Below are 20,289 nucleotides of genomic sequence, written 5' to 3' on the forward strand. Positions count from 1 at the left end.
CAGTTGTGCTCTTAAACGAATGTGACAAGACCAATTCTCATTATACCTTCACATTAGCAACCTAAAACTATGCCTTTTCAAGAACTGACAAATCAACCTTACTAACACAAACTAATTTTTATACTTAAAAACGCTAAGGGACTCAAAGTTAAAAACAAAACAAAACAACTTTTCTTAAGTTGCATTCTAAACTAAAATGTTTGGTCAAGCATTCCTATCAAATATTTTAAGTAAGATTTCCATACCTGTCTTCATCACCATCAACAGGAATAGCTATGCTGAATACAGAGGTGGCCAGACTGTTCATAGGTGTTAACTGAAGGGGGTTTGCCAGGGCATCTGCAACAGGAGGCTTCACAACAGGCTTATTTTCAGCAATGAGAGAAAGTGGTGGTTGAGGTAGGGGTTCTGATTTTCTTCTAGTATCGTCAACTTGCCCGACTGAAGGTTGGGTCTGAGTCTGAAACTGGCTTAGGTCAGACTGTGGTAGACTTGGTGCACTGGGTGTGCCTTGCGCTAAGGGCAGCCCAACATGCTGGATTATGCTGCTGCTCCTGCTGACTGGCGTATGGCTGCTCAGCTGCTGCGGCTGGACCAGAGGCGCGGGTACATTTGGCATAGTAACAGAGGTGGTAGACACACTAGGCACGCTTGGAGCGGGCATGGCTGCAGGCACGTTTGGAACTCCGGGCAGCACGGCGTGGGGGCCGCCAGGCACGACTGACGGCGCACCACTGCCACCCATCTGCGGCGGAGGCACGGACTGGGGCTGCCCGGTCCCAGGGGGAACCAGGCCCGGCGGCACGGCGCATCCCACAGCAGCCAAGGGCACTCCGGCCGGCTGCCCAGGCGCGGCCTGTCCGCCTGGCGCGGGTCCCGGCCCCGGGGCCACAGCTTCACTGGGCAAGGAAGACACGCCCATTATCTGCGCCCCCACCGAGGCGGCACTCTGGCCGGTGCCCACTGGAAGGCTGGCAGCCGTGGCAAGGCTCGCTCCGGCGCCGGTGGACGAGGGCTGCGCGGGGCTAGGTGGCTGCAGGCCGGCCACGTGCTGCGGTAGGTACTCACTCTGACCCGCGGGCTGGACTGGCAGCAAGTGTCCGGGCGGTAGCTGAGGCTGGGGGTACGCGAACGGCTGGGGCTGCTGCGTCGCAGGAGCGCTGACGGCCGGGCCCGGCTGCTGCGGCAGGGCCACGCCGGGCTGCGTCAGGGTTACATTCGTCAGGGGCAGCCCCTGTCCGTTGGGCCCCTGCGGGAGGACGCCGGGGCCGGTTCCCTGGGGCTGGCTCGGCTGCGGGGCTGCCATCATTTGCTGTGGCCCGGCCGCGGCTCCCGGGAACGGCGGCACTGGAGCCGCGCTTTGAACCACAGCCCCACCTACGGGCGGCGGTGGCTGTGGCTGTGGCTGCCCAACGCCAAAACTCTGCGGCTGGGCCGGGGCGAGCTGGCTCATTTTCTCCGACGGGGGTAGCTGTGACACAGCAGTCAAGGAACTGTCAGTTCCCGAGTCGGGCCCATGCGCCCCCTGCATGGAGGCCACCACCACCACCACCGACCCTCCGGTGGCGCCCAGGCCGCTGTCCCGTTCCGCAGTCTGGTCAAAAGTATTGCTGTGCCTAATGCAATCCCCGGACCTGGTTAGGACGCTGCTGTCTGAATCCCGCTCATAGTACTCCATACACGTCCATCGGCCGCGGCGGTAGGGCTCCCCGCTCCCGTGGTCCAGCTTGATCACGCGAAAACGGGAACTACAAGTGGTGGGGGGCTGTGATGCGGCTGCGGTCCCGGGCCCGGCAGACGAGCCCGCGACCGGCGGGGCGCCAGGTGCCCCGGAGGAGGGGGCCGAGGTGGCGGCCGCCACCAGGGTACTGGCCAGCGCCCCAGCCACGCTCCGGGCCGAAACGGCTCCTCCTCCGTTGGCGGGAGCAGCCGCCGCGGCCGCCAGCTGCCCGTCCAGGAGGAGGTTTGGGGAGACGGTCCCGGGAGTCTCGGCATCCCCAACATTGTTGAGCGTCTCTTCCGAGGAGCTGCGCTCGCAGACCTCCTCAGGGCCATAATCCGTAGCCCGAGAAACGTCGAATATCTCGGAGGAGACGTCCTCTGTACGTGACTCGTCCGGGTCGTCCAGGCTCTCAGTGTCCTCGGTGATGCTAGTGGCCACCTGGGCCGTGGTGACACTAGTGATCTGGAAGCAGCTCTTCTTCTTGGCCGGCATCTTGGACATGGTGAGGAAAGCTGGAGGGCAGAGAGGCTCGCCGGCTCCTCTGCAATCTTGCCGGAAACCAGAAGGGCAGAGCAGGGGCCCCCAAAGACAAAGTCCGAGTCCGCGCTGGGGTCTGAGGCCCGCCGCTGTTAAGAGTCACTGGCTGATCCGGACGCTGGCCGCTCTGTGAGACATCCTCCTCCCGGTTTCCTTCTGAGTCGATCTCTATGGCTCTGCCCCCGTCGCACTCGCGCGGCGGCTCCTCCTTCCTTTTCGCCTCCCGCAGCCGCGGCGCCTCAATTCAATCCCCTCAGCGGCGGCGCGAGCGCGATCCCAGGGGCGGGCCGCCTGCTTTCTCCTCCAGTCTCCGGGGCCGCCGTGGTCAGTCCAGCTCGGCGCTCGGCGCGGTCAGCAGGCCTTGGCTGGGGGTGGGAGTGGGAGGGCGCAGGGGAGGAGGCGGCGGCGGCGTGAGGGGCGGTGCTGCCCCGCTCGGGCTCCTCAGGCCAGTGCCGGCGTCAGCTCTGGGCTCTCGGACGCTGAGGGAAGAAGAGGAAGGAGTGGCGAATCTGGAGCCGGGGATTCCTGATTCAGCCAGGAGCGGCGGGCTGGGGCTGGCTGAAGGTCCGCGGGCGGGCGGCGGAGCTTCGGCGCGGGCGGGCGGCCCCCTCCCCGGCTTTAGCCGGAGCTCAGCCCCAGGGACATGTCGACTGTCTCTGGCGGAAACCCGCTCCGGGTGAGGGGAAGCCGGCTCGGTCCTCCCCTTACAGGGGGAGCCACCCCGCGGGCGGCGGCGGTCTCGGCCTCCCCTCGCGGCTCCTGAGAAGAGTGAGGGGCGGCGGCGGTGGTGGTGGCGGCGGCCGACTGATTGGCCGGCGAGCGGAGGCGCTCCGGCTGTCTGAGGTAGCGGTGGTAGCTTTTTCGGCTCCTCCTCGGTGCGCCCGGTTCGCAGAGCCTGGAGAAACTGAAATTCAAACTGCTGAAGCGGCGGCTGCAGCTCCCTCCCCTCGGCCAAGATGGGGCTGAAATGGCCGCGCCAGGGATGCTGGGAGGAGCAGCAGCCCCGCTGCCGCCGCCGCTGTCGACTAAAATGCCGCCGCTGCCGCAGCCACCGCCAGCGCCGCAGCCGCCGCCGTTCCGTGACGCACCGGCGTCGTGACGTCACCGCCCCGCCCCCTCCGGTTTCCTGCAGTTTCGCTTGGAGGCTTGAGGGGGAGGCGGTGGGAGGGACTAAAGGTTAAAAAAGGGGAGCGTTTTGTTTTTTTTTTTAATTTAAAAATTTTTAAATTTAAAATATACGCTGTAGGTCTTTTAGACTTGAAGAGCTGAAGACTCTTAAATTCCAAGCCTAGAGAAGCTTACAACCGCGCCAGTCGGTTTTGTTACGAGACGTTGGAAGACTGGATGGAGGTCATGTGCTGTGTCTAATGTTCAGCAAAATCTTACAGAAACAAGGGCGATAGAAATGGGGGTTAGGGAGATTTAGTCAGGATAAAAGGGAGACCAACGGAGGAAGCGAATCTCTTAAAAAAGGTCTTCTGGAAATGAATGTTGACCACTGTAGTAAGAGGAGTGAAATGTTGAGAGAAATGGGGATGATTAACCAAGAATAGCAAGCCAGATTGAGTCAGAAAACTGATCTTTCAGCCAGAAATTCTGTCTCCAACAATGGCATCAGGAGATGGTTACTTGCCCAGGGTGAGGTCAGTTTAAAAAAAGATTAGGGGTTATTACCAACATAACCCCAATTTTCCTGAGTTTTGCTGTGATTTCAGCATTGAAGAGTTCATTTAAACTCTTAAGACTGTTTGTACTTTCAGCACGAAATCAGCTTATGGGCTCCATAAATGTAGAACTTACTGCGTTAAATGGTTATAGTTCTTTCTTTTGTTTATTCTAAAACTCTTAGTTGGAGCCAGAGTGTTACATGGTTTGAATTGGGCCATGAACAACCAGAACAAGTCAGTTCAGAGAGCAGCTATGAAGTACTGGAGATTTTATCATCTTTTAGCTACTTTCTGGCGAAAGAAAGTGGTATGGCCATTCTCTTAAACAGTTTTAAAAAAATGGGGAAGGTGGCTCTTGAACTTTGACACATTAATACATATCTAAGTAAAATGCAAGAAATCTTGGGGGGGGGGCAATCAAGATTTCATATCACAGCTTTAGCAGTCGTTATCGTTATGACTTACATAAATCAGTTAATCATTATACTCAGTTCTCTAATCTTTGAAGAGTAGAAATACTTTTTATGCCTAAGGATATTTTGATAATGATAGTTTAGAGAAAAAGTTTAGGTCCTTAGTTGTAAATAGCATACAGACACATGGCTTTTAACCTTAGTAAAAACCACGTCCTCCAAACCCAAGTGAAGGAGGTTAGGATGCGAAATAAGACCACATAATAACATCCCTGTTTCTTAAGAAGATTGGAGAGAATAAAGGAACAAAGTGTAATATATGCTGCTATTGTGGCAGAGGTAGCTAATGGAATGTTTCATTTCTAACTCTGTAATTTTGGTAATTGTTAGAGATATTTTCCATTAATAAGTTAGATCAACTGGTTAAATCAAATATAAACTTACAAGAGCTCAATTTAACTTTGGATTGATTTACTGTATTAAATGGTGGTCAATTTTCGAAAAATAAGTATCGGATGCCTGCTTGTCTCATTACATTATCTTATTACATAAACTTTTTGATTACTTGTTGTGATTATCTTTAATCACACAAAGGAAAAATCTAAAGTCATCCTGTAAGATGATTTCTCCTTAAAGAACACATTAAGGATTTATTATGAAATGAAAGTAATAATTTAGAAGAGATCAGTAAGGGGCTATATTGTTGGTAAGAATGGGGTTAAAGATGTTAAAAGACATCTTAGCCTAAAATAAGATGTATAAAGTTAAAATGTTTTATTTATATGCTTAAGAATTTCTGTGTGAATAAAATGGTTCTTTTGAAAGTAAGCTTTCCAAAAGTCTTAAAGGCTCTAGCTTCTTTTATACATTTGCTGCTTAGAAATGTAGAGAATTTATTCCATAAAATTGCTATGAAGAAATAATAAAGATTCTGGTTGTTACAAATAGGTTCGAAAACATTTTATGGAAAAAAGAAAAACATAGAACTGTCATCAGACTACACAACTATGTAATTCATGGTTGGCCCACAAAGGATTAAGAGCCTCCACATAACTAATTAAAATGTTAGGAAACCAGATGTACCAGTCAGTATATACGCTTGGGTGTGTGTGGAAAGTTGACAGTAAGTAACATGGTAGCCTAACTCACTGGAATGGGAGAGATCTCTGGAGTCCTTCAAACCTCGAGACCAAGGGTCTTAATGCAATTATCCTGGCTCCATGCTTACACCCAAAAGCCACATGTGGAAACTGGAAATCCTTGATTACTGTTCCAGAGCATCCAACTTGACTGTCCTACATCTGGTACTTCCCTCAAAGACTTACTTTAAAGCCATGTATGGAGGGTATGTTTAGGAAGAACAATGCAGGGGGGAAGAAAAAAACAATTGCAACAACTTAGAAACTAAGGACGGTTTCCACCAATGACCAAGAAAACCAAAACCAAACCAAACAAACACCACAACTACTATAGCAAGATTTCATCTTTTCAGAGTATCATACTCCAAATTCTACTAGGTTATTATCTAACCATATCAGTACCAGATGGCAAATTATTTCATAGTCACAAGATCCTGGAATGTGAACTGTAGATACTCAAGAAAACCTTTTTTATTTTTTCAACAAGTACATAATACATTTAAAATAGTAATAGTACATTAATACTTTGGGATAGAGAAAATAAAACCACATTTTTAGGAGAACTTAAGCAACTACTTAGCTAAGAGAAGTAGTCCTTTAGAGTTAACACTATCGGTCAGTGACATTTATTGAGCCCTCCATGTGTGCATTAAGAATTGCACAGCCTGCATCCTAGCCAACAACTTTTTCTGGGATTTAGAAATAGCTTATGTTTACTTTATATTTTTTTATCACTAAATTGTTAGAAAAATACAAAATGGAGGACTAGTTTTCAGATTCCAAAAAGCATTTGCTGGAAATAAATATCAGTTGTCTAAACAAGTAGCACTTGATTTATTACTATGATTTTCCTGGGGTTCCATTTCTGGAACCATATCTTACTAATAACCCCTTGCAGTGAGGCCATTGCATAGTATTATCTGAAAAGTCAAAAACAAAAACAACAACGACAACAAAAACTGCAATGAAAGAAGACTTAAGCCTAGTGGAATTCCATAAATACTTTTATGAAAGAAAACATAATCTCATTGAAATGCACAACATCTTCATCATTTCAGAGTGAATGATATGTGTATAATTTTCACATTTAAGAGAAGTTCTATTAGATAGTTTTCTTACATTCAATATACTATGAAACAATAGTGTCTTTTTTAATAGTGAAGATTCCCTTGAGTCCCAAAGATCTTTGAAGTTCAGGCAAAATATAGCAATCCGATGGAAGAAAATGGTGCATTTTGAACTAATAATAAATAGAATGTCCTATTAAAGTCTGTTTTCTTCTATTATGGTACTTAATTTAGAATCTAAAATATTATGTGGTTCTGAAATCTAGCTTTATACTGCAATGTGATTTCAATAGCAAATCTGTTAGTAATTATATTACCTTTAAATATATGTATATTTAATATATACATGCTTTATATAATATATATAATGTATATGTATATTACACACACACACACACACACACACACACACACACACACACACACACACATTTTTTTTTTTTTTAAACCAGGCTTACCCAGGACTGTCCTATACGGGGACAGGTTTGCTATTCACACAGGTCTGTCTGGATTTAAAACAGAATGACTCTAAGAGGAAAGGAGTAAATATGAGACAACAACCAAAGGTAAACCTGGAGGTTATTCTGCAAGTCTGGAATTTAAAATTCATTAAAAAGTATTTATAATATATTTATAAGGATGACATTCTTTAAAAAAAAAAACTTCAGATCCCCCGATTTTGGAAAAATGCATATGTATATATTTAATTTGAATCAAATTCATATGCCAAATAAATTGGTTTTAAATGAAATCATATGACTTAAGCTATGAGATTCTAGCATTTTTACAGCACAGACTCTAAAAATGAAATGTTTCTCATAAGTCAAATGTAGAAGTGAAAAAAAGAATGTATCTGCAGCTAGTTGTGTATCTTGGGGCAAAAAAGGAACCTATGAAATAAAATACCGTAAATGTACCTAAAGTCTTCAACATGTCAGAACAAATACACTTAGGTTGCAAAAGCTGGCAGTGAATCACTTTCTACATACATTTAAAATGAAGAAACCATATGGAGTAATACAATCTATGTACTCTAGAAAAATTTAGAGTCTAGATTCCAAGGATAAACATTTAGACAGGCTTATAAAATATGACACTTTTCATTTCTCTAATACTTCAGCAGGGATGTCTTCCATAAACTTGAGGGATTTTTAGCAAAGAGCAACAATTAGTCTCAAGATATTGCTTAACAGGCATATATTAAAGAAATCTGTAAAAACTAGCTGATCAAGAACTTCAAAAGAGCCATTTTGTAAATATTAAGGGGCTTGATCATCTGTTTTGGGATGGCATAAAATTGAGGAAATTGATAGCCCAAGGAAAACACTGTTAATAGAGATCATTTCAAGTATATAGTCTATGTAATCTGAAGGCACCAAGTTGCAACCAAGGTCATTAAAAATTTATTAGAAAGAAATACTGAATTTTATGCAACTTTGGTCACAAATTCTCTTCTGCCCAAGAAATAAAATTTGAAACCAGTTTTCTAATAACATATTTGATGTCAATGTTAACTATTAATCTAAATATAAAGCCAACAAAGCGCTTCTTAGGGACACTGAGGTGTGGTTTATTCTGAATTTCAGCCACCGAAATGAAAATGCTGTTTCCCATTTGTGGACATTTTTCAAAACCAATGAACAAAATATATCCTTTTCCTCCTGACTTTATATACTAAATAACCTATCCTATTAATTTCTAAGTACATGAAAGTAGTACACCACAGAGTGACTCAAATATGACATACATCGACCTGCTTTGCTAAGATACTATCTTTGTAGGGTAACTGTAACAGAGAGGAAAAACATTCCACACCTCAAAACTAAGCTATGAAAATTGCTGAATGTTAAAGGACGAGGTACATGAGCCCTGAACTCAGCAAATACTTTCTTCCCTTATGTCAAAACTCAACTTCAGCGATCTCTAAATAGAAATCAGGGAAGCACAACAGGCCATCTCCAATATTATTATCTAAGGATTTAAAATGATTAAAAATATCCTTTAGGTAAAGGCTTACAACACAACAGATCGGTAGCCACAGTAGCTTTCCTTCCTCCTATCGTATAGTAAGCAAATTAATAAAATAAAACTAACTCTGGAAATATCCAAGAGCACTGGGTTTGGTGTCAGAAGGCCTAAGTCTGAATATATGCTGTTACTTAATAACTATGTGATTCAAACCCTCAAGGCCTCAGTTTCCTTAATCCATAAAAAAGGGAGGAACACTTCCTTACAGTTGCTGAAAAACTCAATGAGATTATGCATACATAAGGCCTCACAAAATTAAGCTTGAGGAGGATTTGTGTTTAATATAGGATTACACTTTCCAAATCATGCTATATAAAAATCAACTTTTAATAGAGTACCTTAACATATACTCAATATTTCATCATTATTAAGGTAATATTCAGGCAAACAGAACTTAAACTTAGAGCTGGGTATACCAAACTATTTAATATATTTCATTGGATAAGAATCCTGACTTCTGGGACTCAGAGCTCCCATAGGATCTCCTTATTACACAACTTTTTTGTAAGATGTTAATTAAAAATACAATAATCACTGAAAAGCGTACTGAAATGGTTGTAAGATACATACTACTTTAACACTAAAAGCTTCAAGAAACATCTTTAACAGCAACCATAATCTTCTGATTAAAAAAAATCACAATTTCTCACCATGACATTTAAGCCCTTCACTCTGGTTGCTGTCAAAATTAATCACATCATTTCCCAAAACTGACATCTCTTTCTTCCACACTGTTACACAAACTGCCATCCTCTTCTACTCAGAAATTCATCCCTTTCTCTTAACAGTGACCTAGCCTAAGTCACCCTTTTAAGATTCAGTCCAACAGTTAGCTTCAGAAGAATGCACAAGTAATAATAGGTTGATGCTGAGGACAGAAACTGGGTGGCTGGAGGACAGAAGTGCAGAGAGACTTTCGGTTTATATTCCTGTATACTTAGAACTATATAAACATATTACCTATGCAGATAAATAAATTTTAAACAGAAACCAGTCTATTTCCTCCCCATATCACATCTAACTATGTCCTAAATTGTTCCGATAGTACCTTATATTTTACTCCATTACAGCCTATGATATATATATGAATGCATGTATTTGATAATTATCTTCATATAATCTGAGGTCTTGGGAGGGCAGGATAGTCTTTTTTTCTGTATCCCAGTACTTACTATTCAGAGAACATAAAAAAAGTTGAATGACTGACATACTGTCACTTTAAATGTTTTCTTGGGTATTCAACCTACTTGATGAGTATCTGCAAGCTTTGTTTTTGTTTTGTTTTGTTTTTTTGTCACATGATAGTCTGGTGGCAGGAAGGTTTAAGTTGGCAGCTATCTTATGAAACATGTTTAAATGTATCAAGTTATACACAGGGAATCTTAAAATCTGACCAAGTCTCAAATTCTAACATTACGAATGAGGAATACGGAGATAAGTTAAAAGACTTAACTAAAGAAATTAAGTGGTAGAAAAGCCAGGATTAGAACCCAACTGCTATATGTTTTACAACATCATGACTTTTCTGGCCTGAAACACTGTCTCCCTTTCTGTTATTATATCCATACACCATGTAATTACACTTTCAGATCAAAACTGAAGACTCTTGGTATGATTTATAGCACGTTAAGGTGGGATCTGGGAAAAGTTTGTGGACAATGAAAATACTAACATTTCTGTAATGTATGCTTGCCATACATATTATATATGGACTGTTTATAAACTACCTGCATACTTCATTTAATAATCTCAAACTGTGCAATACAGGCATTATCCCCATTTTTCATATGGGGAAACAAGGGGCTTATAGAACTAAATAACTGCCTGTAGGTCAAATGCCTCAGGTATACAGTACAGTTGGGATTTCAGCCCAGGCATGTCTAACTCCACTGTCTGTAATGGTCATTCATACTATATGCTAATACATAATTAAGCACACTACTGATTTTATTTGACTAAGAGCCTCCATCTCCTTTTTTGTTTTTGTTTTGTTTTCAAAGGTTAGGTAGACCAAATATGTAATAAGGATGGTTTTCGGATTAACTTACGTAACTATTTAGTAAAACTTAATTCTAACTCTCCCTTAGAAACTAGTTGGTTTTAAACTTTGCTTTAGGTATCCTTCATTCAAAGTTTAAACAATTTTCTTGTTTAATAATGAAGAGGAACTGCCAACATTTCACACACACCAGCAATATTTACAATAAATGGCCCATTAATTACAGTTTCTCTTCTATATTTAGTATTCTTTCATCAAATTTTAGTGAAAACTTATGGGGAGAGGAGGCTCTAAGTAATTAACATTCAGACGTCACTTATTTGTCTTGCTTACTCCAATTAGCAAGGCATATACTAATAGTCCACGTCCTAGGTGAACACTATTAAAATTATTACTCAATGATCTGCAGAATTTTCACATAACCATCACTTATAAATGTGTAATTTAATGAGAGTTCATTCTTTTAAACAAATGTTAGTTGTGTATGAAGAAATAAAACTAAATACTGAAATCTAATTTGGGGCTTTAAATTTGAGAGGTGAGCAATCCAGAAGCATGGATGAAATTTAATTCACCTGACTTAAAAACACATTAGGAACATACTTTTTAGAGATAAAAGCAGATAATGTATCCTTACTAATACCAGCCAAATTTGAAATGCATACGTTAAAATATATTAAGAAAGTCACATAATGATCTATAGGAAGGATATGAATTGCTTACGGTTCTTAAATCTTTATGGAGGAGTTTCTGCCCTAAACCATGCCAGATTAAGAATGTGACAAATATTGAGTAATTTGGTATGTTCAAGAATTGCCATGGGAAAAACCCAAACTATACCAATAATTCAGGTATGCACATTCTTTGTGGATACCATAATTTGATTATATTATATAAAAAAAAACAGCTTCAAATCACAAGTCCACTTGGTTTAGTATAAAGAACTAATTTAAGGGATTTATTCCAATTCAGGAATTTTGGTGCACATACCCCTTAAATACTGTCAACTATTAAGGTTTTTTCTTAAAAATCTGCTCTTCCCATGAATAAGAAATTACTCAGGAAACATGATCATTTGGGCTACATTTAACCAGGCAAATCCGTTTTTATAAACCCTCTCCTCTTCCTCATACTTAAATAGTTCAAGAGTAATGCAATTAAGAAATAAACAGTATCTGTTCAAAAAGTAAATACATACTGGTCTAAAACAATTATTTAAAAAAGGAATTAGATGCCTTTTCTTCACTAGTAATAAGTATTCCTATTCCTTCTGAGACCGTATTCCATGTCATTTCACTCTCTGCTTTTCTGTCTTGGTTATCTGCCACCATTCTCTACCTCTCCCCACCCCGCCCAACTTCTGCTGTTTTAGGAAAGAAAAGTGAAGATCTTTTTATACTTCCCTATCAACTATTCCTCAGTAAAGAGACTAATTTTGGTTTCTTTACCATCTGATTGTTGGGGGTGCTCTTTGTTACTAGAACACTCAAGTGCATGACTACTTCTAATCTCTTCTGGTGCACAAAAGGACTGTTAGCAAGTACCAGATCCATAAATCCAGTGTCACGTTTTACTATTTCCAAATTAGTGCTATCAGAATTCTCCAAGAACAGATTACTATTACCCTTATTCTCCGGAAACAGAAAATACATATACCACAGTATCAGTACTATAAAAAAATGACATCTCATAAAAGCAATTTAGTTCAAGATACCCTACTTCCCCTACAAGGAAGAAACAGTGTTACTAACATAGAGTGTGTCTTACCCACACTTACCCACTCTAGAAGCCCTTGTGTTTACTAGAGGTTATCCAATGTTCAGCCTATAGAATTTAGTTCATACATGATTTTGAACAATATATAGGTCACTGCTAATTTTAAAAAAAGTACCATACTGCCTACTGATACACTTTTGAAACATTAATCTTCCTGAAAATCTATGGTAACTTCCTTTACTTAGAGCCATGGTTATGACTAAAGTGTATTTTGGTAATCAGCATGGCACTCTGATGAATCCATCAATTATCAGTTTTTATACTAAATAATAATGTCACTCATACACAGGATTTCACACTTTGATTACAAAATCCTTGGTAAGAGTACCTAAGATAATATGTAGTGTTTGATTTAAAGGTCAACTGTAAAGCTGGATGGGCAAAATTACCTCCATAATTCAACATCGATAAAGAAACATAAGCTCATAACACATAAAGATTCAACTAAGGAGTTTTCATTTGTAAAGACTAAATGCAGTGAGACTTTTAGAGCTCTCATAAGTACCTACAGATTTTACAATAAAGGTAAGAGTGACAGTTCTGTCTCTTTATATACATTTACATAATCTCACTTAACTATCAAGTTAAAAAAACCTGCACGGTATGTATGTAATATCTGAGATACATATATAACTGTACAAAAAATTTGTGTATTTATAGCACATACCAGGATACACCACTTAAAATTCACAATTTATAATACATCATCAGTAGACATTAGCAAACTATACAAATAAAACCATTAATAAGATATAAAGACATATGCCACTAAGGGATCCTTACAATCAGGTTTCCAACAATCTTTTGGTTGTAGCTGACAGTTCACAATTGCAGCCATTCATAACAGTTCCTGGAATGTGGCCTACAAGAGTTCACACTGGTCAGCTATCTGTGGAAAACGATCTGTACTGTGTTCCCTTTCCAAAAGTGCCAGTAATATTTTGCACCTCTCCCCATTTATCAAAAAGGGGTCTGTTAAGTGTGTTGGTAATTTAAACAAATTTTGTAACTTTCACCGTAAAAGTGGCTTTTTGTGCACTATATTTTCAACCATTATTATATTCTCCAGTTTACACAAAATCAGTTTGAGAGAATCAACAACTGACTATAAGTCTTTCCAACGAGAAAGGCTAGAATATTTAACTTTACGGCAATTAGTAATATAGAGTCAACAGGCAGTGTTAACTGAACTTTAAAACATTTCCTTGCTTTCTATATATAACCGTCAGCCCTTCTAAAGGTACATTATTAAAATGTATTAATATGTAAGTCCTCTTTTTTAAAAATAAAGAAGTCTCAAAATGAAGCTTTGTAAAAGGTAATGGAGCCGAAAACACAAGATAGTTTTTTCAATATATCAGACTAAAGAACCTCAATCATTTTTGTTAATCTTCCATTTTCCTTCCTTTTCTCAAAGAACGAGACTATGTTTACAAACATATTAACTTTAAAAAAAAAAAGCGAGCGGTTTACAAAATTTTCGGGTCTGAAATTTGTCAAGCTATTCACAAAGTTAAAGTCATAATTACTCAAAACCTCTCACTCCAATGTTTGCATCTAAATGGCTGCAACTAAAATTGTATGCAGATTTTAATTTAAGAAGGCAACCCCAAATCACTGTATTAAAATTATGATTTTTGTTGGTATGGTTTCCTCAAAAATAGTTATCTCAGTAATTTAAACATATGCCTAGAAAAACTGTGTTATTTAATTTCAAGCATACAATTTAAAATGCCCTCTTTCACAAAGACTTTCCATTAAAAACAAAAAACAAAAAACTATTTCTACTTAATGGATTTATTCCTTCACCAGGTGTGTTGGTCCAGTGACAAAATAGTCAAATGTGTAAGATTACATCTTGAAAACTAGCATGTTAAATTAAAAACCAGTCAAAGATTATAACAAAAATTAGAAATGCAACATTGGTAAGCAATGCAGATTTTAAAAGACTGGGTGGGGGAGGGAAATACCATATTTAAGATATGACTGCACACACATCAAAACCCCTGCACTGGAGTAACTATTGCCAATTGATAAGAACAGATACAGTAGTAGCTGTAGCTCATTCACCTTCCGAAATAAAGTCTTAAAATTATTAACATTTTTAATAAAGAGGATAAATAATTGCATCTTTGAGGTCATACCTAAAGAATACATTCCAGAGTTTCCATTTGTCAACAGATCTCTCTGCTTCATGCCACATCATCATATTAAAATCTGGGGAATGTAACTGCATATGCTTTAAACTGAGAGGCATGAAGAGGAGAGAAAAATACAATCTTCATTCATAGATGCGCATGTGTTTTACAAGGAGGGGGGTGTGGTTTGGGAAACCACTCATCATTTCTTGAGATATGGAGGCAATGTACTTCAGGAACAGAGGCAAGCAAATGGTTATTTACGAACCCATCAGAAAAAAACTGGCTTCTGGCAGCTAGAAAAGGGTGAACAAATAAACTCAATCTGCATTTTAGGTGTGTCCCTATGTGTGAAAAGTGAAATATGGGAGCAGATGTAAAGAGGGATTTTTCTGAATGGCTTGTGGAATCAGTTTCTTTACTTGGTAGTCCCATCCATATAAAATTTCTCAATGACTAGCTAGCTGAGCTCACTTATGGACAAGTGGTATTCTCTAAGAGTTCTCAAATGGAAGAAAGACTCCCAACAAGCAAGTCACCTACAAAAAAAAGATGAACTTTGAATTACAAAAAGCAGAGAAGATGATTTCATGAGTATTTTTCAAACCAAAAGAAGTATGTAACAAAAATACAAGGCTAGTTGAAACTGAAAAGTTAAGAAAAGAATGCAAAGGAACTCAGAAGAAACAGAAGAAAAAGCTTTAACAGATCTCATTGTGCTATATACCAATTACTCTAGAAATCCATAGATATCTTTAAACACATCTAAAATCAACCATGCTCAAAATAAAAAACCCAACAAATAAATGCCTAACTGTAAAGTACCTGAAACCTTCTCTGTAATTTTTAAGTGTAATTCTAAAGCTTGTAACAAACAGTTTTTAAACATTTGCAATATATGTCAAATTTTCCTGTGATATTTCCTGAAAATCACTTAAAATCCTCAATGAATTATAACCAAACTTCAACTGTTGTAGAATTGGTAAGGCAATACACCAATTTTCACTTAAACCATTAAAAAAAGCATCCCTTAAGTAAAGAGGGAGCCAATTGGTGACAACTGTTAACACTTTTACTATAAAATTACTCTAATTTCAAGAACTGTAGCTTTTACTACTGTCAAAGAGTCTCATTTCATACTTCCCATTCTGTAGTTAAAAAAAAAAAAACAAAACTGATGGAAGATAACATCTTTCCAATACACTTCTTTAAAAAAAAAAAAAAAAGAAAAAGAAAAAAGAATCTTAACAAAGTCACCGGGAAGCCTCCTGACCTTCTATGTTCTTGTATTTAAAAGGCTGGAGGACGATAGGATCTTCAAAGCCAGACTTGACATTTCACCATTCTCTCTCCAGCCTTTGCAGATACACTGGAGGAGATTCCTTACTTACATGGATCTTTCCCTACTAGAGGACCTCCGGTTTTCCAGAATGGGAAACTTCTAACTTTATGTCTTAGTCTCCAAACTCACACTGACAAAGTGTTCAAGTGTAACTGTTACCTAAGAAAAGGACAGTCCTATGGGGGCATAATCTACTAGTTGCCACCTGTAAATGAGAGAATTAAGCTTAAATCCACCTTTCTGAATGAACAAATGTTGTGTCCTTATCCAGTTGTGCTCTTAAACGAATGTGACAAGACCAATTCTCATTATACCTTCACATTAGCAACCTAAAACTATGCCTTTTCAAGAACTGACAAATCAACCTTACTAACACAAACTAATTTTTATACTTAAAAACGCTAAGGGACTCAAAGTTAAAAACAAAACAAAACAACTTTTCTTAAGTTGCATTCTAAACTAAAATGTTTGGTCAAGCATTCCTATCAAATATTTTAAGTAAGATTTCCATACCTGTCTTCATCACCATCAACAGGAATAGCTATGCTGAATACAGAGGTGGCCAGACTGTTCATAGGTGTTAACTGAAGGGGGTTTGCCAGGGCATCTGCAACAGGAGGCTTCACAACAGGCTTATTTTCAGCAATGAGAGAAAGTGGTGGTTGAGGTAGGGGTTCTGATTTTCTTCTAGTATCGTCAACTTGCCCGACTGAAGGTTGGGTCTGAGTCTGAAACTGGCTTAGGTCAGACTGTGGTAGACTTGGTGCACTGGGTGTGCCTTGCGCTAAGGGCAGCCCAACATGCTGGATTATGCTGCTGCTCCTGCTGACTGGCGTATGGCTGCTCAGCTGCTGCGGCTGGACCAGAGGCGCGGGTACATTTGGCATAGTAACAGAGGTGGTAGACACACTAGGCACGCTTGGAGCGGGCATGGCTGCAGGCACGTTTGGAACTCCGGGCAGCACGGCGTGGGGGCCGCCAGGCACGACTGACGGCGCACCACTGCCACCCATCTGCGGCGGAGGCACGGACTGGGGCTGCCCGGTCCCAGGGGGAACCAGGCCCGGCGGCACGGCGCATCCCACAGCAGCCAAGGGCACTCCGGCCGGCTGCCCAGGCGCGGCCTGTCCGCCTGGCGCGGGTCCCGGCCCCGGGGCCACAGCTTCACTGGGCAAGGAAGACACGCCCATTATCTGCGCCCCCACCGAGGCGGCACTCTGGCCGGTGCCCACTGGAAGGCTGGCAGCCGTGGCAAGGCTCGCTCCGGCGCCGGTGGACGAGGGCTGCGCGGGGCTAGGTGGCTGCAGGCCGGCCACGTGCTGCGGTAGGTACTCACTCTGACCCGCGGGCTGGACTGGCAGCAAGTGTCCGGGCGGTAGCTGAGGCTGGGGGTACGCGAACGGCTGGGGCTGCTGCGTCGCAGGAGCGCTGACGGCCGGGCCCGGCTGCTGCGGCAGGGCCACGCCGGGCTGCGTCAGGGTTACATTCGTCAGGGGCAGCCCCTGTCCGTTGGGCCCCTGCGGGAGGACGCCGGGGCCGGTTCCCTGGGGCTGGCTCGGCTGCGGGGCTGCCATCATTTGCTGTGGCCCGGCCGCGGCTCCCGGGAACGGCGGCACTGGAGCCGCGCTTTGAACCACAGCCCCACCTACGGGCGGCGGTGGCTGTGGCTGTGGCTGCCCAACGCCAAAACTCTGCGGCTGGGCCGGGGCGAGCTGGCTCATTTTCTCCGACGGGGGTAGCTGTGACACAGCAGTCAAGGAACTGTCAGTTCCCGAGTCGGGCCCATGCGCCCCCTGCATGGAGGCCACCACCACCACCACCGACCCTCCGGTGGCGCCCAGGCCGCTGTCCCGTTCCGCAGTCTGGTCAAAAGTATTGCTGTGCCTAATGCAATCCCCGGACCTGGTTAGGACGCTGCTGTCTGAATCCCGCTCATAGTACTCCATACACGTCCATCGGCCGCGGCGGTAGGGCTCCCCGCTCCCGTGGTCCAGCTTGATCACGCGAAAACGGGAACTACAAGTGGTGGGGGGCTGTGATGCGGCTGCGGTCCCGGGCCCGGCAGACGAGCCCGCGACCGGCGGGGCGCCAGGTGCCCCGGAGGAGGGGGCCGAGGTGGCGGCCGCCACCAGGGTACTGGCCAGCGCCCCAGCCACGCTCCGGGCCGAAACGGCTCCTCCTCCGTTGGCGGGAGCAGCCGCCGCGGCCGCCAGCTGCCCGTCCAGGAGGAGGTTTGGGGAGACGGTCCCGGGAGTCTCGGCATCCCCAACATTGTTGAGCGTCTCTTCCGAGGAGCTGCGCTCGCAGACCTCCTCAGGGCCATAATCCGTAGCCCGAGAAACGTCGAATATCTCGGAGGAGACGTCCTCTGTACGTGACTCGTCCGGGTCGTCCAGGCTCTCAGTGTCCTCGGTGATGCTAGTGGCCACCTGGGCCGTGGTGACACTAGTGATCTGGAAGCAGCTCTTCTTCTTGGCCGGCATCTTGGACATGGTGAGGAAAGCTGGAGGGCAGAGAGGCTCGCCGGCTCCTCTGCAATCTTGCCGGAAACCAGAAGGGCAGAGCAGGGGCCCCCAAAGACAAAGTCCGAGTCCGCGCTGGGGTCTGAGGCCCGCCGCTGTTAAGAGTCACTGGCTGATCCGGACGCTGGCCGCTCTGTGAGACATCCTCCTCCCGGTTTCCTTCTGAGTCGATCTCTATGGCTCTGCCCCCGTCGCACTCGCGCGGCGGCTCCTCCTTCCTTTTCGCCTCCCGCAGCCGCGGCGCCTCAATTCAATCCCCTCAGCGGCGGCGCGAGCGCGATCCCAGGGGCGGGCCGCCTGCTTTCTCCTCCAGTCTCCGGGGCCGCCGTGGTCAGTCCAGCTCGGCGCTCGGCGCGGTCAGCAGGCCTTGGCTGGGGGTGGGAGTGGGAGGGCGCAGGGGAGGAGGCGGCGGCGGCGTGAGGGGCGGTGCTGCCCCGCTCGGGCTCCTCAGGCCAGTGCCGGCGTCAGCTCTGGGCTCTCGGACGCTGAGGGAAGAAGAGGAAGGAGTGGCGAATCTGGAGCCGGGGATTCCTGATTCAGCCAGGAGCGGCGGGCTGGGGCTGGCTGAAGGTCCGCGGGCGGGCGGCGGAGCTTCGGCGCGGGCGGGCGGCCCCCTCCCCGGCTTTAGCCGGAGCTCAGCCCCAGGGACATGTCGACTGTCTCTGGCGGAAACCCGCTCCGGGTGAGGGGAAGCCGGCTCGGTCCTCCCCTTACAGGGGGAGCCACCCCGCGGGCGGCGGCGGTCTCGGCCTCCCCTCGCGGCTCCTGAGAAGAGTGAGGGGCGGCGGCGGTGGTGGTGGCGGCGGCCGACTGATTGGCCGGCGAGCGGAGGCGCTCCGGCTGTCTGAGGTAGCGGTGGTAGCTTTTTCGGCTCCTCCTCGGTGCGCCCGGTTCGCAGAGCCTGGAGAAACTGAAATTCAAACTGCTGAAGCGGCGGCTGCAGCTCCCTCCCCTCGGCCAAGATGGGGCTGAAATGGCCGCGCCAGGGATGCTGGGAGGAGCAGCAGCCCCGCTGCCGCCGCCGCTGTCGACTAAAATGCCGCCGCTGCCGCAGCCACCGCCAGCGCCGCAGCCGCCGCCGTTCCGTGACGCACCGGCGTCGTGACGTCACCGCCCCGCCCCCTCCGGTTTCCTGCAGTTTCGCTTGGAGGCTTGAGGGGGAGGCGGTGGGAGGGACTAAAGGTTAAAAAAGGGGAGCGTTTTGTTTTTTTTTTTAATTTAAAAATTTTTAAATTTAAAATATACGCTGTAGGTCTTTTAGACTTGAAGAGCTGAAGACTCTTAAATTCCAAGCCTAGAGAAGCTTACAACCGCGCCAGTCGGTTTTGTTACGAGACGTTGGAAGACTGGATGGAGGTCATGTGCTGTGTCTAATGTTCAGCAAAATCTTACAGAAACAAGGGCGATAGAAATGGGGGTTAGGGAGATTTAGTCAGGATAAAAGGGAGACCAACGGAGGAAGCGAATCTCTTAAAAAAGGTCTTCTGGAAATGAATGTTGACCACTGTAGTAAGAGGAGTGAAATGTTGAGAGAAATGGGGATGATTAACCAAGAATAGCAAGCCAGATTGAGTCAGAAAACTGATCTTTCAGCCAGAAATTCTGTCTCCAACAATGGCATCAGGAGATGGTTACTTGCCCAGGGTGAGGTCAGTTTAAAAAAAGATTAGGGGTTATTACCAACATAACCCCAATTTTCCTGAGTTTTGCTGTGATTTCAGCATTGAAGAGTTCATTTAAACTCTTAAGACTGTTTGTACTTTCAGCACGAAATCAGCTTATGGGCTCCATAAATGTAGAACTTACTGCGTTAAATGGTTATAGTTCTTTCTTTTGTTTATTCTAAAACTCTTAGTTGGAGCCAGAGTGTTACATGGTTTGAATTGGGCCATGAACAACCAGAACAAGTCAGTTCAGAGAGCAGCTATGAAGTACTGG

At 44.3% G+C, this 20,289-nt stretch overlaps 3 protein-coding genes and 1 pseudogene across 5 annotated transcripts in view; all 4 read right to left on the bottom strand.

The window, feature by feature from the left end:
* Positions 1–3,268, bottom strand: part of LOC111151734 (TSC22 domain family member 2) — a 50,519-nt gene extending 47,251 nt beyond the window's left edge. For both annotated transcript variants that reach the window (XM_022509914.1, XM_022509906.1), the window contains exon 1: positions 246–3,268. In XM_022509914.1, coding sequence (XP_022365622.1) covers positions 246–2,224 — 1,979 coding nt within the window. In that variant the 5' untranslated portion in view covers positions 2,225–3,268. The remainder of the gene's footprint in view (positions 1–245) is intronic.
* LOC111146137 (basic proline-rich protein-like) lies at positions 2,586–9,324 on the bottom strand. The gene is made up of 2 exons (XM_022501551.1): positions 9,225–9,324; positions 2,586–3,430 (listed from the first exon to the last, which is right to left on the bottom strand). The coding sequence occupies exons 1-2, from the start codon at positions 9,322–9,324 to the stop codon at positions 2,586–2,588; spliced, it is 945 nt and encodes a 314-aa protein (XP_022357259.1).
* A 6,951-nt stretch (positions 9,325–16,275) lies between these two features.
* On the bottom strand, positions 16,276–19,365 carry LOC111149621 (annotated as a pseudogene). The gene has a single exon (XR_002640769.1). The product of XR_002640769.1 is annotated as a TSC22 domain family protein 2 pseudogene (transcript).
* Positions 18,683–20,289, bottom strand: part of LOC111146143 (proline-rich protein 36-like) — a 63,805-nt gene continuing 62,198 nt past the window's right edge. Inside the window, exon 3 of the mRNA XM_022501565.1 lies at positions 18,683–19,527. Coding sequence (XP_022357273.1) covers positions 18,683–19,527 — 845 coding nt within the window. The remainder of the gene's footprint in view (positions 19,528–20,289) is intronic.

Source organism: Enhydra lutris, unplaced genomic scaffold, assembly GCF_002288905.1.
Source record: "Enhydra lutris kenyoni isolate GAN:26980312 unplaced genomic scaffold, ASM228890v2 scaffoldscaffold2, whole genome shotgun sequence".
Lineage (NCBI taxonomy): Eukaryota > Metazoa > Chordata > Mammalia > Carnivora > Mustelidae > Enhydra > Enhydra lutris.